This window comes from Boleophthalmus pectinirostris, unplaced genomic scaffold (genome assembly GCF_026225935.1).
Source record: "Boleophthalmus pectinirostris isolate CB_2022bp ecotype Guang Dong unplaced genomic scaffold, ASM2622593v1 HiC_scaffold_14, whole genome shotgun sequence".
NCBI lineage: Eukaryota > Metazoa > Chordata > Actinopteri > Gobiiformes > Gobiidae > Boleophthalmus > Boleophthalmus pectinirostris.
Window position 1 is genome coordinate 1,092,095 of NW_026571047.1, and position 15,453 is coordinate 1,107,547.

Sequence of the window (15,453 nt, forward strand, 5' to 3'; positions counted from 1 at the left end):
TGTTATAGTTATCTGAAGAACTGTTCATATGTGATGTTCACAGCCTGTTGTTCTCTCTTCTATTCTTATTACTAGAACTTGACTTTCAACATGAAATATAAGTTTTTTTCTTCTTTATTATGCATTTTTTTGGCTGGTGCAACTTATACTCTGGAGTCACTTATAGTTCAAACACTACTGTACTAGTATTGTACTGTGAATCTATAATCTATGACACCTGTAGATCAATATATTCTGATTTACATATTTGAAATCACAATATTCATTGAAAGTAAAGTGAAGAGAGAAGTTTGCTGACTTCTGTTAGAAAACTGTGGTGTCCAGTGGGAGCTGACATCGCCATAAACATCACAACAAAGGACCACATGCTGTGGCCCCTCCTACAAAGAGCTGCACATCACACTAGCGAGCAGTGGATTATTTTCATTTGTATCAAAATGCAGACACTGCTGAATCCTACGTGTATCACTGATGAAGAAAATAACATTGGCAAACAAAGTAAGTACAGAGCAGTGGGCATGTGCCAGTGACGGTGAAAACCAGGTCAGATTGAAGCCATGACATCCTGAATATAGAAGTATAAAGATCATGCTAAATACTTCTAGAAAGTAAATGAGAAGGGGAGACAACTATAACATGTTTAAAAGCTCTAAAAAGTGGATTGCACAGTGGGTCCAGCTTAAGTTCTAAAACAAATACAAATACCAAGGTGAATAAAGTGGGTCTTTAAAGGGCTCATATTACACACCTCAAGTTGTGTTTAATGTCATTCACACATGTTTAAGACACTCCACCTTGTGATGTCATGTAGTAATTCAGGAAGTGCTCCATTGTGTTTTCATACTCAATCATTTGGATAATTTCAGCCTTGCCATTCTCTATTGAACAAAAGGCAAAAGGTAAAAGTTTTTAACTTGAAAACTACAACTTGACATCACAAGGTGGGACAGAGTATTTTGAGCTTTGGAGATGTAGACAAAATAATAAAGATTACTCAAACATGTGTGAATGAAACAAAACAGAACTCCGGTTATGTTTTTGAGGAGGACACAGCTCGCAGTAGTCAATTTTGCGTAGATGGACCCTTTAAAGACCAAAACAAAGCACAGCATGTGGTCTTTAACACTGTCTGTATGGACCTACCCCCTCTGGCCGATGCGGATGACTCTCAGACTGTCTCCGTATCTGTTCTTCACCCACTTGATGCCCTGCAGTTGGGGGTCCACCATGAGGGGCCAGCGCTGGCACGAGCTCAAGATGGTGGCGTTCTCTGTGGACATGTGGTCGGCAGGCAGACCCTGGTTCTGCCAAGCCGCCACGTCGGCATCGTCCGTCAGCATGGTCAGGGGGTCCAGGTCAGGGGTCACTGGGATGGGCACCTGATGTACAAAGAGTAGATCACAAAGATTATTCGTTCAAAATTAAGAGTACGCATCTTAAAGGTGTCCTAAGTGACATTCCTGGTGGAGGTATGGCCACCAGCTTGTCTCCATGGAGGTGTTATTGCTTTGCTTGGAATTTTCCACAATATGGCATTAAACTTGGCTATCTTGCATTCATTCATTCATGAAAACTCCAAAACACATGCATTCTTACGAGTGGGCACCCCTTTCCACGGATCTGAGGAGAGGGGTACCATTTAATAATAATAATGGAGATATATGCATTTAATACCAAACTCTTGAACATTCCAAGCAATCCAAAAAAAAGTGACTGACCCTTCATAGAAAACATACACAGGGCATATTTAGCATCAGCAACAGTAAAAACCGTCTCAAGTCAAAATATTTCCTTTTTGCAGTAAAATTAAATGAAGTAAAAACATTATCCAGCTTTTACAAATCAAAAATATTCAAAGCAAGATGCATATTCTGAATTTCAGCCAGTTTAAGAAGGGTATGGGGTATTAATTAGATAAGATGAATTAGATCATCATTAGATCACATTTTATTGTTTTGAAAATTCTATATTCAAATGAAAATTTAATATTAACAAGTTTCCGTTTTGAAAGTGTGCACCCGCTAAAGGAGCCACTCTCAGGTTTACTGAGTTGAAGTCTAGTGTTTTGTGTCCTGCTTTTGTATATTTAGATATGGAGATCATGTTTATACTGTATACAAACTCTTCTGGCAGTGATTTTGGGCTCAGAGTTTGGAGGAAGTGAAGATGATGTGAAAAATACAAGTGATTAATGATGCATGTAACATACTCTGATGGAGAAATATGAGCTGTGTAGGACCAGGCTCAAGCTAATGGTGGTAAAGTTGAATGAAACTGGACTGAACACCTCCTGCAACAGTCATCTGAGGCCAAAGTGTGAAAAGTGTATGTGACGAGGACACTGTGAATGCTGTGAGTAATGTAATCCAGTCTGATGTACTCTAAGAAATGGTTCTGTCCATACGAATAAAAATGATGTGTTACATTAACACTTTACAGCCTCACTGAAGCCTCTCCGAGCTCCACTGGGTCATTATTCATTCACTCCTCACTCTGCGCTGCTAAGCTCCTGTTGTCATACAGCTGCCCTCAGGTCACCCTGGGGAGACACTGGCTCAGGAGAGGAGTGGTCTCCTAACCTAAAGGTCAGAGGATTCCCACACAAAGCAAGTTCTGTTGTGTCCTTAGGCAAAACACTTCATCCACTTTGTCGAGTATGAAAGGGATGTGTGCGTGAGTGTTGGTCGTGGTCAAAGGGGCCGATGGTGCAGATTGGGAGCCTCGCTTCTGTCAGTCTGTCCCAGGGCAGATGTGATCATGATGTAATGATATCTGAATCTCTCCGTAAGATATGTTTATCACAGGGGTGCTCAATACGTCGATCGCGATCTACCACTCGATCGCCAAGGTCGTGTGGGTAGATCGCCGTGTCTCGTCTCGGACTCGCGTTTGGACTCGGTCTTGTCTCTCACTCGAGGTCTGACACTCAACAAGTGCGATCATATTTCATTACAGCCGCTGCTGTTGGTAATAAACTTGTAGCGGGTGCAGGAGCGTGTGGGGCGTCTCAGTGCAGCCTGTGCGCTCATTTGAAACCCGCGGAGACTCTACGGCACATCACAAACACACACGCTCCCTATGCACGGCTCGTCTGCAACAGCGTGTGCCCTCGTGTACCAGCGTGCATCACAGGGCAGGTTCAACTTCCTAAACATCCTACCTGTCCATCTGCCTCACGTCAGCACGCCGCCCCTCGCCTTTTCACGCTCTCGCTCCTTCCTGCGTACAGCCAACACAAGCCCCTCCCACAGTGCGGCTGATTAGAAGAGCAAGACCAAACGTGAAGCAAAAACCAGTCTAAATTTGTGTTCCAGTGTTGGCACAAAGCAGGTCTACAGCATAGAGCGGATCTACAGAACAGACCTACTGTCACATTTGGCTGAAGTTTGTCTAACAAAAGTGCACAAATGCATCTGTGTTTGTCACGATGTGCGTTTGGTTTGGTAAATGTGCAGAGGCTGGTAAATATCACTGCAAAACCAGAAAAGAATGTAACTCCAGTTTGGAACTTTAAAAAAACAGGTTTAAAAATCTTCCTTCACTTTTTTCACAGTTTTGTGTAAAGTGCCAGAGGAAGTTCTCTTAAAGAAGAGGTTCTCAAACTGTGGGTGAGGGTCCAAAAAAGGGGCACAGAGTGTTTCAGTGCAGTTTGCTTGGTTTTGTATTAGGTAGATCATTTTGACTTGGTCATTTTGTAAGTAGCTCACATGCTGAAAAAGTGTCAGCACCCCTGGTTTATCATATTCATCTCATGGTACAATATTTACTGCAATATTTTGTGGAGGCTCACCACATTGTGAATATGCTACTTTTCCTTTTAAAATGCATTGACAAGACTTTGGTTCTGTCATTGGTTCTGACTTAAAAGTGCTTAATAACAGTTATTTCTACATAAAGTCTGCACTGAAACAGAGCAAAGGATCATGGTCTATGTAGTTCCTATCTGTTTTTTAGTTGTTATTGCACCATAACAATGAATTTAAGAAAAAATACTAATTTGATATATTGTGATGGCCCATGATAGTACTGACTTTTGATGATACAATATCACAATATTCTGGTTACTGTTACATCTCTAGTGGTAAATAGTACGGCCAAGAGTGGAGTGAATGTATAATAACTACAGTTAGAGCTCCAAGAGGCTTTGACACCTGTAAAGAGCATTACAAATATAAGGCATTATTATTCTTATTAAACTGACAGAAGCAAGGCTGCCACTGTCCATTTCCAAAAACACAATGGAGTTCAATGTGTTTTTATTGATGAAAATCACATATTCTCACTGCCAGTGGGGTCTCTTCTCCACAGATCTCATTTGTATTGTGTCACTTGCCTGTATTGATACTCTGTGGTGACATCCTGTTGGGGTGTTCTACATGTATCTCTATTAGGGATGGGCATTCGATTAAATTTTCTTAATCGATTGTCGGGAGACTTAACGATTGATTTTTGATTAATCATTAACGTTTCTATATTAAAATGATCATTATTATTACTATCTGCACTATTAATTTGCATAAATAAATTCACCTTCACGACATATAAACTGTAAACACTCTAGAGCCACATCAACCCGTTTGACATTATAATGTGTTTAATGTAACTTTGTGCAAGGCTCACAGAAACAAAACTTAAAACCTCATGGCTAATTTGCATAAACTAAGTGAAAAAAAAACAGCTCTTGTGTCGCTGATGTGGTTCAACTTCTGTCGGACTAAAGGACACGACTCAGGTGAATACAGGTTAGTGTGACCATATTTGCGTTTGTCAAAACCAGGACACCGTACGGGGGGTGGGAGGTGGGGTCTCGTCATCCACATTGAGCTACTTTCACCTGGCAAATTTTTTTAAATTTTTTTCAGTTTTTCAGCTTTCAGGGACAGAAAGTGGAGTTTCTTGTACAAGTCATCGTTAAATGGGCATTTGAGCTTCGGCATGTTGCAGACTGACCGACTGTTTGTGTCTGCTCGCTCCTTCTGAGTCACAGAGCTACGAGAGACGCTCAGTTTAATGGCCCAATGAAAGGTAATGAAAACTCGGACATTTGCATCACTTTATAAAAAAAAACAAAAAAAAAACAGACATGTCCGGGGAAAAATGGACGTTTGGTCACCCTACGCTACACACAGCAACCTGCATTCAGTTTGTCTATTAAAAATGAACGTAATCGACGAAATTCTGAATGATCAACTATCGATTAATCAACTAATCACGCCCATCCCTAATCTCTATGGTTAAATATTCAGCAGTTACCATAGAGACACAAAGCACACAAACACAGTCAACAAGTTTTAAGATTGTCTTGTTGTGTATCAATATATGGACATGGATAACTTTAATATCACACTGTGGAACTTCCCAAAACACTAAGTCATCGAATCGCCATGGAGACAAACAATCCCTTATTAGACCCTTATCAGCCCATTCACTGAAGAACAGTAACAGCTCCTCTGTAAAGTCCAAACGCAGCACAGAGAGAATAAATCTGCAGATAGAAGCTGCTCTTTACTGATCGTTTTGAGGGCTTTTATTGGCTTTCAAATATGAAGGACCTCTCCATTAACTCATCTTTATTCTCATTTCATTTTATTGCTTTAGATTACATTAAACCATTTATAGCAAAGGTGAACAAACCGGCTTCAATAAAAGTCTGCTGACAAAGACGTAGACACAGAGGTATTACGTTGGAGGTCTCAGAGAAGGCCATATTTTATTACTATGCAGAGGCAGAGATGGGGATGTTTTGGCACAAGATCATATTAAAATGGTTGTTATGAATGTATGCACTTTTAGAATATAGACGCAGAATGACTTTAGACTGTATTTATTATATTGTTTTGTATTTGTATTTGTTTTGTATTGTATCAAAACTGATTTTTTGGAGCCTCCGAGGATGTTATGTCATTAACAGTGTTCAGTGTTGGGAAGGTTACTTTGAAAATGTATTCCCCTACAGATTACAGATTACATAGTCCAAATTGTAGTTTGTAACGTAATCCATTAAATTACTTAAAGTGAGTAACGTAATCTGAATACTTTGGATTACTTGATTTGTTGTAGAGAAGCAAAGACGAGGAAATCTTCACATAAGATGTTTTATCTGCTAAAAGAAAATGAAAAGCCCAGACTTTACTGAACCAAATTAAAAATATTATTGATAGAAGAGAAGGAGACATGTCCATGCAGCATGGTTTAGTCCTGTTAAATCCTGTTTTAGTCCTGGTTTAGACCTGGTTTTAGACCTGATTTAGACCTGGTTTAGATCTAGTTTAGATCTAGTTTAGACCAGGTTTTAGTCCTGGTTTAGATCTAGTTTAGATCTACTTTAGGCCTGGTTTTAGTCCTATCTTATTCCTGGTTTACTCCTGGTTTTAGACCTGGTTTAGACCTGGTTTAGATCTAGTTTAGACCTGGTTTTACTCCTGGTTTAGTCCTGGTTTAGACCTGGTTTTTGACCTGGTTTAGACCTGGTTTAGACCTGGTTTAGTTTCCAGCCCCAAATGTGAAAACAGGAAAATCCCGCCGTGTAATCCATTTATTTTAACAAAATAACTGTAATCAACTGTAACCACTCACTGAAACAGTAATTGTAACTGAATACAGTTACTCATAATTTGTACTCTGATTACGTAACTCTGGTACATGTAATCTGTTACTCCCCAACACTGACAGGAAGGTTGGGAAGGTTACTTTTAAAATGTATTCCCCTACAGATTACACATCCCAAAATGTAGTTTGTAACATAATCCATTAAGTTACTTAAAGTGAGTAATGTAATCTGAATACTTTGGATTACTTGATATTGTCTTGCTTTTTAAAACGACAAGAATCTAGCAACCACATCCTGATAGAGAAATAATTTTTATATGAGATCACTGCTGCCTTCAATTATGTCCACCTACTGTTAGTGTCATATTGTTTAGTCCTAGTTTAGTCCTGGTTTAGTCCTGCTTTTAGTCCTGCGTTTAGTCCTGGTTTAGTCCTGGTTTAGTCCTGGTTTAGTCCTAGTTTTAGTCCTGGTTTTAGACTTGGTTTAGTCCTGGTTTTGTCTTGGATTAGTCCTGGTTTAGTCCTGGTTTTAGTCCTGGTTTAGCCCAAAATGTGAAAACAGGAAAATACTGCCATGTAATCCATTTATTTCAACAAAGTAACTGTAATCCAATTACCACTCACTGAAACAGTAACTGTAATTGAATACAGTTACTCATAATTTGTACTCTGATTACGTAACTCCGGTACATGTAATCTGTTACTCCCCAACACTGGTCATTAAAAACATGCCTGAAGAGGTTTTAGATGTCATCTATGTATGTTTGAGTAATTTAGTGATCTCCCCTGGGCCCTATTCAAACCCTCTTTATGGTTAGCTGTTATTCTGTCCAATGCTCTGTCCAAAGTTCTCTAGAAATATTCAAAAACATGACACAATCCTGATGCGATGTGCTTTAGTTTTATTTTTATAAGCGGGATGCATGTTGATTGTGTTGTCATAGTGCTCTGAAACGGGGGTGACTTAGCATGGAGAGCAAAACTAAAGGTAAGAGTGTAGCTGTTGACTTGAAAACTAGGTGGAACAGAGCATTTTGATCTTTGGAGATGTGGACAGACTCATAATAAATAAAGGGTTATTCAAACAAAACACAGCGTCACGTATCCTGTCCATTCTTTTTGTTGTAATTTATCGAGCCGGACCCTAAATCCAACAAACACCACAACAAGCAATTATTTGATCATAGTTGTGTATATGCTCCTTTTGGCTCCAGCCTTTTGTTTACTCCTCAGCTCCAAACTCATCTGAAATCCATTTATTCAAAGTCAGAATCATTACACAGTTATACTTGGATTTATCGGAGACTCGGAGGTCTGTGGCGATTTCAAATGTACCTCTCGCTTACAGGGCTCCATGCACTTGTTTATAGGAATAGTACTGTTGTTTTAAAGAGGTAACAATCTGGACGAACTGGCCTCATCCTCTAGTCTGACCCGCAGTGTTAGAATTTGTTCGCTTGACAGTAGACGGGTACAGTCGCTGATATTTGGTCGTGACGTATGTAATGTGCTGCTCATGGGGCTAACTGGTATATTAAGCTTTTCCCAAATCCCGTAGGAAGAAGGACAATAATAAGAGTCTTTCCCCTTGATAAAGTTCACCAAACATTCTATTCCGGCTTTAAATCCTCGATTTCGGGAATCGTTGACAACACACAGAATATATGGCTCTTCGATGATTGGCTGGTGCCCGAACTTACGCTTCCGGGGTTTTTGCGAACTATCTAGTGCAGGGGTGTCCAAACTTTTTTCATCAAGAGCCACATATCTAAACACAGAAGAAGCAGAGGGGCGATCGAGGGTCGTAGACTGGAGCGCAGTACAGTGAATAATTGAAATATGTGCATGTTTATCCTGTTAGAATGAGCCATCAGTCTTTTATTCATGCTAAAATCCTTAAAACCACACACTAAATATTAAATATTGTCTTGATCAAGATTTTCAAAAAACTTGCAATAAAAAGTTAATTTTTCATTGATGCAAGGTCATTTGGGCCAATTCTCCTGGAAGCCTGAGGGCCAAGAAAAAAATAGTTTGAGGGCCGCATTTGGCCCACGGACCATAGTTTGGATACGCCTGGTCCAGTGTATTCTTATTCTGACCTAGTCACTGGAGAGAAATGAAATTGAGCAGAGGCACTAGAAGTACATGTTACCCACCAACCAGGTATTACCACCAAACAGGGTTGTCAGTCCAGTGTTGAAAATCTGATACTAATGGACACTAAAAATTGTATTGAAACTAGATAATCATATGAGCAGGTATCGATACTGAAAGTCAGATTAACAGGGCAGAAAAGAACCTTTCCTGAATGTCTTTAGAATGATGTTGAGCTGTATCAGATCAAGTGTCAGAGCACATAGACTAATATATACACATGGACCAACATGAACCTACTGCACCACTGACCATTACACACATATAACACACATGGGAAGAGAAAAGAAAGTACGAAGATTTAACGTTAAAAATCAACTTCTATTGTCTCAATAAAGAATGTTTTTAATTGGTACTTTGCAGATGATGCTCTCAACATTCCCTGGAGTTTTGACATTAACTGTACGCATGGTCTGTCTGAGGCTTTGTTAGACTTTAATCTAATCTTTCCTTTAATATTTCAACACAATCTGACAGGAAAGAGTCTTTTAGTTAATCACTCTCACCTTCTTGTTGAAAACCAAACTCGTAAACAAGACCATGTGCGCTCGTATTGATGGCAGTCTGCTGAAAATGCGCTCTTTAAATACATTTTGTATGTTATTAGGTTATTTTTTCAGACCAAGAGTTTGTTTTCAGACCTGCTCCCTGTTCTTCTTCCTCAGAGTCTTGTGATGTTGCTGTGACGTCTCGCTCAGCTCATTTAAACAGGTTTTGCAGTCCAAATTCCTCAGGACAGTATCCGAGGCATGTTAGAGTAAAAAAGCCCCCCTCGTCCTGGTTGATAGTTCCGCTGACACATTTCCCTATTTTGATTGTCTCTTTAATCCAGTGACGATGTTTGTTTTCCTCGGTCTCAGTGATGTTTGCTTCGTCTCAGTCCATAATGTGGTTCTCTCTTTTACAGTGGTCAGAAACAGCCGATTTGTGTTGTTCCTGTTCTGCTTTGTATTTTGTTGTTCGTGTTTTGCCTTCTCTGTTTCCTTCTCACATTCTGTCCTATGTTCATTTTTTCGTGGTCTTAACGCCCTCCCTGTTTCCCCGTTGTATGTTTTATTGCAGGACATGCAGGTTTCATATATGACATTACAGTTATGCTCCGGTTCTATTTTATCTTTTGGGTGGAAGAGTATCTCCAGTAATAAATCCATCCAAATCAGAGTAAATTGATTTAAAGTCTATTCTCTGGGCCACAGGAGAAAGTGCAGAGACCTGAGCACAGGACTTATAGGTTGTATAAAGGATTTTTTAAGGGATAAGAAATACAGCGACAGTCCTTTTTCAAATGTTGAGCATGCATGACACCACCGTCCTCCTCCACAGCTCCCTCAGTAGAAACACCTCCTCCCACCTCCTTACGCTAGAAATCATGTTTGTTTACAGCCAGTGCACGTTCAGAATTACTGTTGAAGTGACCTGTCTAGAAATAATTTAGCAACCGACACGTCAGTTTTTAGACACTTTGTCTGCTTCATTCACGCACTCGCTGGAAAAAAATAACCTCAGTTTTTTCTCCGCTTCTTTTCCCCTTCTCTTCTTCTTCTTTCAGCGACCTCAAAAACGGACTTTCTTTTGCGGCGAACTGGTCGTGGATTCTCGTCCGCCATCGCAACAAACTTTGTGTGAACTGCGAGGAAGCTGCAGTTAGAAAAAACCTCTAAGAAGCACTGCATAAACCAGGTAATCCCCGCGCACTGGTGAGTCAGTTACACTAGAAACGTAGGGAGTTTGATTGACAACCTAACAGCCAATAGAAAATGAGGGAGCCTCGTTATCTATTGGCTGATGTTTATCTGGACCTCACTACGTCCACAGTTGATAGATTTTCATTCTTTTTTCTTTTTTTTGTTGTTGTTGGTCATCATAATTACAAGGCTGCTGCATCACTGTAATGGTATTTTAAACTTTCAATGACAATTTGAAACAAAAAAAAAATCCTCCATACAACCTTTATGTGCTCGTACTTCCTGGTTCGAGTCAGGACCCGAGCTGCCGTGTTCTGGATGTTCTGCAGCGTCTCACAGCTCGTTTGGAGAGACCAGTGAGCAGAACATTACAGTATCTAACCTACTGGAGACAAACACATGGATAAGTTTCTCCAAGTCTGCTTTAGACAGTAAACCTTTGATTTTTGCTATGTTTTTTAGATGATAAAAGGCTGCAGATGTTATTGATTTGATGTGGCTGTTAAAGATCAAGTCTGAGTCCATTATTACCCCGAGATTTCTTGCCTGATTTGAAGGTTTTAGAGAGAGAGACTGGAGGTGATGCTGACACTGTCCCTTTGTGTCTCTCTTTTTTAATTTTAATCTTCATGATTATTTATGTTTTGATTTGTTTTTATTATGATTTTAATGTATTTCTTATTCTGTAAAGCACTTTGACTTTGTGTACGAATTGTGCTGTACAAATAAACTTGCCTTGCCTTGCCTAATGTGTGCATTGTGTCACACATTTATTTATAGACAATATAGTGAAATAAAAACACCAGGATCATGTAGACCGAGTTAATACAAACATTTTAAGACCAAAACAATGAGGCTCACAGCAGCAGTTACAAAGAGAGGAGCCACAATATTCCAATGGGAGTCAATAGGAACCAGAGTCAGAAGGAGCCAGTATTGAGACTATTCCTTAGCATCAGAATTGACTTGGAAATTGGAATTCACTTGGAATTGAAAATGTGAGTCTGGTGACAACACTACCACCAAATGTTGTAATGTGAGGTGTGCATGGTACAGACCTGCAGCTGTGAGAAGAAGGGTCTCCAGCTCTGCTCCATCAGCACGTGCCTGTAGGTCCTGGTGAAGTAGCCCAGGTAGGACACGAAGGCCGTGATGAGGAGGACATCTCCACACAGACTGCTCTCCTGGTGCTTAAAGCTCTGCACCGCCTCAGCCCAGCGCACGTTCTCTGAAGCCAGGCCCCCCACCTGGAAACACAATCAGCAATATTATTATTATTATTGTATATTATTTTCTTATTTAATTCATGTATTTAGTTAGATCACATTTGGATATTTTTCTTTTTACTTTTATGTAATATGGTTTAAAGCAGACCCATTCTGCAAAATTGACTTTTCAGAGATTTTAACCGTGTTATGTTGTTTCCTTCTTGTTCACCTTCTGAACATTGTATTTGGAGTGATCTGTGCACATTCGAGCATGTTTGTGATGTGATGTGATTTTGCTGATCAGCTCTTGTTTTCACCACTACCAGTACATGTCCACTTCTCTCTATTTCAATCTCCAATTTTATTTTATTAATCTGTGAGACAAGTGTAGTTATTTTGACACAAATGCAAATGCATACAGTTATCCATAGGAGGGGCTGACAGCTGCACAGCTCTTTGTTGTGATGTTTACTAAATGCTGTTACATGCTTTAAGATGAATATTGTGATTTAAAATGTGTGAATTATAACATAATCATTCATTATACTGTATATATCCACTTTTGCAGGATGCTGCCATATTATGAAGTTGTTAGTACTACAAACCATGTATCACGTACACATTTTTTTAAATTTTATTTTATGTAGTAATTTATTTTATTTATTTATTTTTCAGCTGAAACATGCAGTATATCACTTTTCAGCTTGGCTCTAGGAGATGTTGTATGTCTTATATGTTATAGTTTCTTATAGTTTCAGGGCCTGTTTTTATCATGGCTGCTCTCTGCTACCTTCCTCCTCAGTCTCATGTGATGTGGTTGTGATGTTTCTGCTCAACTGATTTAAACTGATTTGGACTTCTTCAAACTGTACGCCAAATGTGAGAAACTCGATATGCCCCATCATCCTGATATACAGTGTGGGGGCTGCACCTGCACATCTCAAAGGCCTCACTGTTATAACACATGACACTTCTGAGGAAGCAAAGTGAAATTGTCAAGGTATGATAAAAGCAAAGGCATGTTCATACCAAACTATAGTTTAATTATATAAAAAAGACGTAATAAACCTAATCTGAAGTATGAGTCATCCCCAGATAAGTAAGTAAGATAAGTAAAAAAAAAAAAAAAAAGCGAGCTGTAATAAATAAATGTCTGTATCTATGTTGTATCTATAATGAGTCAGAGAAATTCATCATTCAACCTTCTACCACACAAATATGATCATGTTGCAATAAATAACCAGAAACGTCCCACTAGTACAAAGAAAAGGCACATACACTAAATACTGACGCCCAAAAATGATTGTTCCATCTGTCACATATTGAACAATAAATCGATGTAGTAATTATTCTGACAGGCCTATCTGTCTCCAGCTTGCGTCCAGAGAGATAGGTAAGATTAATGCACTGTGGAACATTCCAGACAAAACCATAACATCTCCGTGGAAACAAGCAGATGGTGGACCCTTCATCAGAACAGTTACAGGGTGCATCTTCCAAGAGTGGTATAATTATTCAATGATTGTTACTGAGCAGCTGATGTTATAAACTTTCCCTGGAGGTGAGATGATAACTGTAAGCACTGCTCTGTCTGAGGCTTCTGACACTTTAATCTGATCTTTATTTTATTACAATCTGACCATGAAGTGTTGACTTAGCTGGAACTACGACAGGTGAGCTGATTTGATCTGTTAAACAAGTCCCTCTCAAATAACATGACAGTTACAAGGTCGCTAGCATAAGCCAAAAGTTTTTCAGGGAGTCAGTCTCACCTTTTTTTTGAGAATCAAACTCCTTAAGGGGCTGTCACACCTTGACGATTTAACCAGCGTATGCCAACGTATGAAAAAATTGGCAAATACATTGGCATTCGTCAGATTAGTTATAGGTGAGTTTTGTGTAAGTTCTGAGCACACTGAAGCACGCTGGCATAGGGCAACATACGTAAAGGTCGCCAAAAAATGTTCAGCATGCTGAAAATTTCTCAATTTATGTCAGCGTATAAGATAAGATAAGATAATCCTTTATTGACTCCCATGGGAGAAATTTGTCTTGGGACAGAGGGTAACATACTTTATCAAAAAACAACACAACACAAAGCATCACATAAACAAACACCACAGAACAAAGTAAATATGAGACCAAGTCTGACCACGAGTGATGCACCTACAGGACCTTTAAATTATTCTTAACAGACAAGCCCTTGCATTCTTGTATTCTATTAATTATTGCACATTCTCTTAGCCTATGTGCAGTCTTGATATTCATATGTCCTGCATACGTGGGCCATAAGTTGTAGGTAAATTATGTGATTGTTGACATGTGAATTTTAAGTTACTCATAAGTCCAAATACATTGAAATAATGTCTGGGGTACCCAGAACTGAGTAACGTGCTTTGAATTTGTGTGTAACTTGTATCGAACTTTTCTCCAAAGCATATTGAAATATGCAGACATATTTGACATGTTCCGACAACTACAGAACTTACTGAACATGTTTCTAACTTATAGCTACGGTATAACGGTGTATTGGCAGCATGTAGGAAATTGGTATAAAAAAAAAGGGGAAACTGTCAGTACTCCTCCAGACTTCATGGTGAGCAGACCCTGTTGTACCACCTGCTACACAGATCACCCGAGAGATGGAGGATCTGGCAAGGCTGAGATGAAAATACATACTAACTGTCCTCCAACATTGATCTCATCGATTTGTCACTGTACCAGTTGTGTGCCAATAGAACAAGAGGAGAACAGAGAGAAGAAGAGACCAACAGCGGAGAAGGAAGTGGGTGAGACCATGGATCAGGAGGCGATGATAATCTGGCATGTATGATCAGCTGATGGTGGAACTCTGTGAGCGACAGTCTTTTCGGTGATATTCTGCCGTGCACTGGGCATATGTTAGACTGTCATTGGGCATAAGTTGTGGATGCTGGCAGCACACTAAGCATTAGTTGGTATAAATTATCTATAAGCAGTGTTGGGGAGTAACAGATTACATGTACCAGAGTTACGTAATCAGAGTACAAATTATGAGTAACTGTATTCGGTTACAATTACTGTTTCAGTGAACGGTAATTGGATTACAGTTACTTTGTTGAAATAAATGGATTACACAGCTGTATTTTCCTGTTTTCACATTTTGGACTGTATCCCTTTTTTTAAATTATTATTTCGGTATTTCCACTCATTGCCGGAAACCCAAACCGAGCGCGGCAATAAGAGCGATGTAAACGTCTTTTTAACGCTGGTGGCGTCAGTCACACAATCGAGAAGGTCAAGGAGCCAGTAGAACAGAACCAGTAGAGCATGGGCAAAAACACATTTGTATCCTCGAAATTTAGACGTCACTTTGTATTTAAAGAAGAGAGGGACCACGCTTCCTCCTGTGCACCTCTAAACCAGAACTAACACCAGGACTAAACCAGGTCTAAACAACATGACACTAACAGTACGGTGAACATAACTTAAGGCAGTGACCTCATATAGAAATCATTTCTCTATCAATAATATTTTTAATATGGTTAAGGAAAGTCTGGTCTTTTTATTTTCTTTAAGCAGACAAAACATCTTATGTTCAGATTTCCTAGTCTTTGCATCTCTACAGTAAACACAAACCTGTTCAACAGACAATCTGAAGAGAACCAACAAGAATTTTCAGGATGTGTTTGCTACATTCATGTAGTTTTAAAAGCATGACAATACAAGTAATCCAAAGTATTCAGGTTACATTACACACCTTAAGTAATTAAGTATGGATTACATTACAAACTACATTTTGGGGTATGTAATCTGTAATCTGTAGGGAAATACATTTTAAAAGTAAACTTCCCAACACTGTTAATAAGTTATCA

At 39.3% G+C, this 15,453-nt stretch overlaps 1 protein-coding gene across 2 annotated transcripts in view; it reads right to left on the minus strand.

Moving 5' to 3' along the window:
- The window catches only part of LOC110154053 (dynein axonemal heavy chain 9), a 567,616-nt gene that overhangs the window by 223,204 nt on the left and 328,959 nt on the right, over positions 1-15,453 (minus strand). For both annotated transcript variants that reach the window (XM_020917987.2, XM_055150409.1), the window contains exons 60-61: positions 11,450-11,638; positions 1,144-1,379 (exon numbers count right to left, since the gene is read on the minus strand). In XM_020917987.2, the coding sequence (XP_020773646.2) occupies positions 1,144-1,379; positions 11,450-11,638 (425 nt within the window). The remainder of the gene's footprint in view (positions 1-1,143; positions 1,380-11,449; positions 11,639-15,453) is intronic.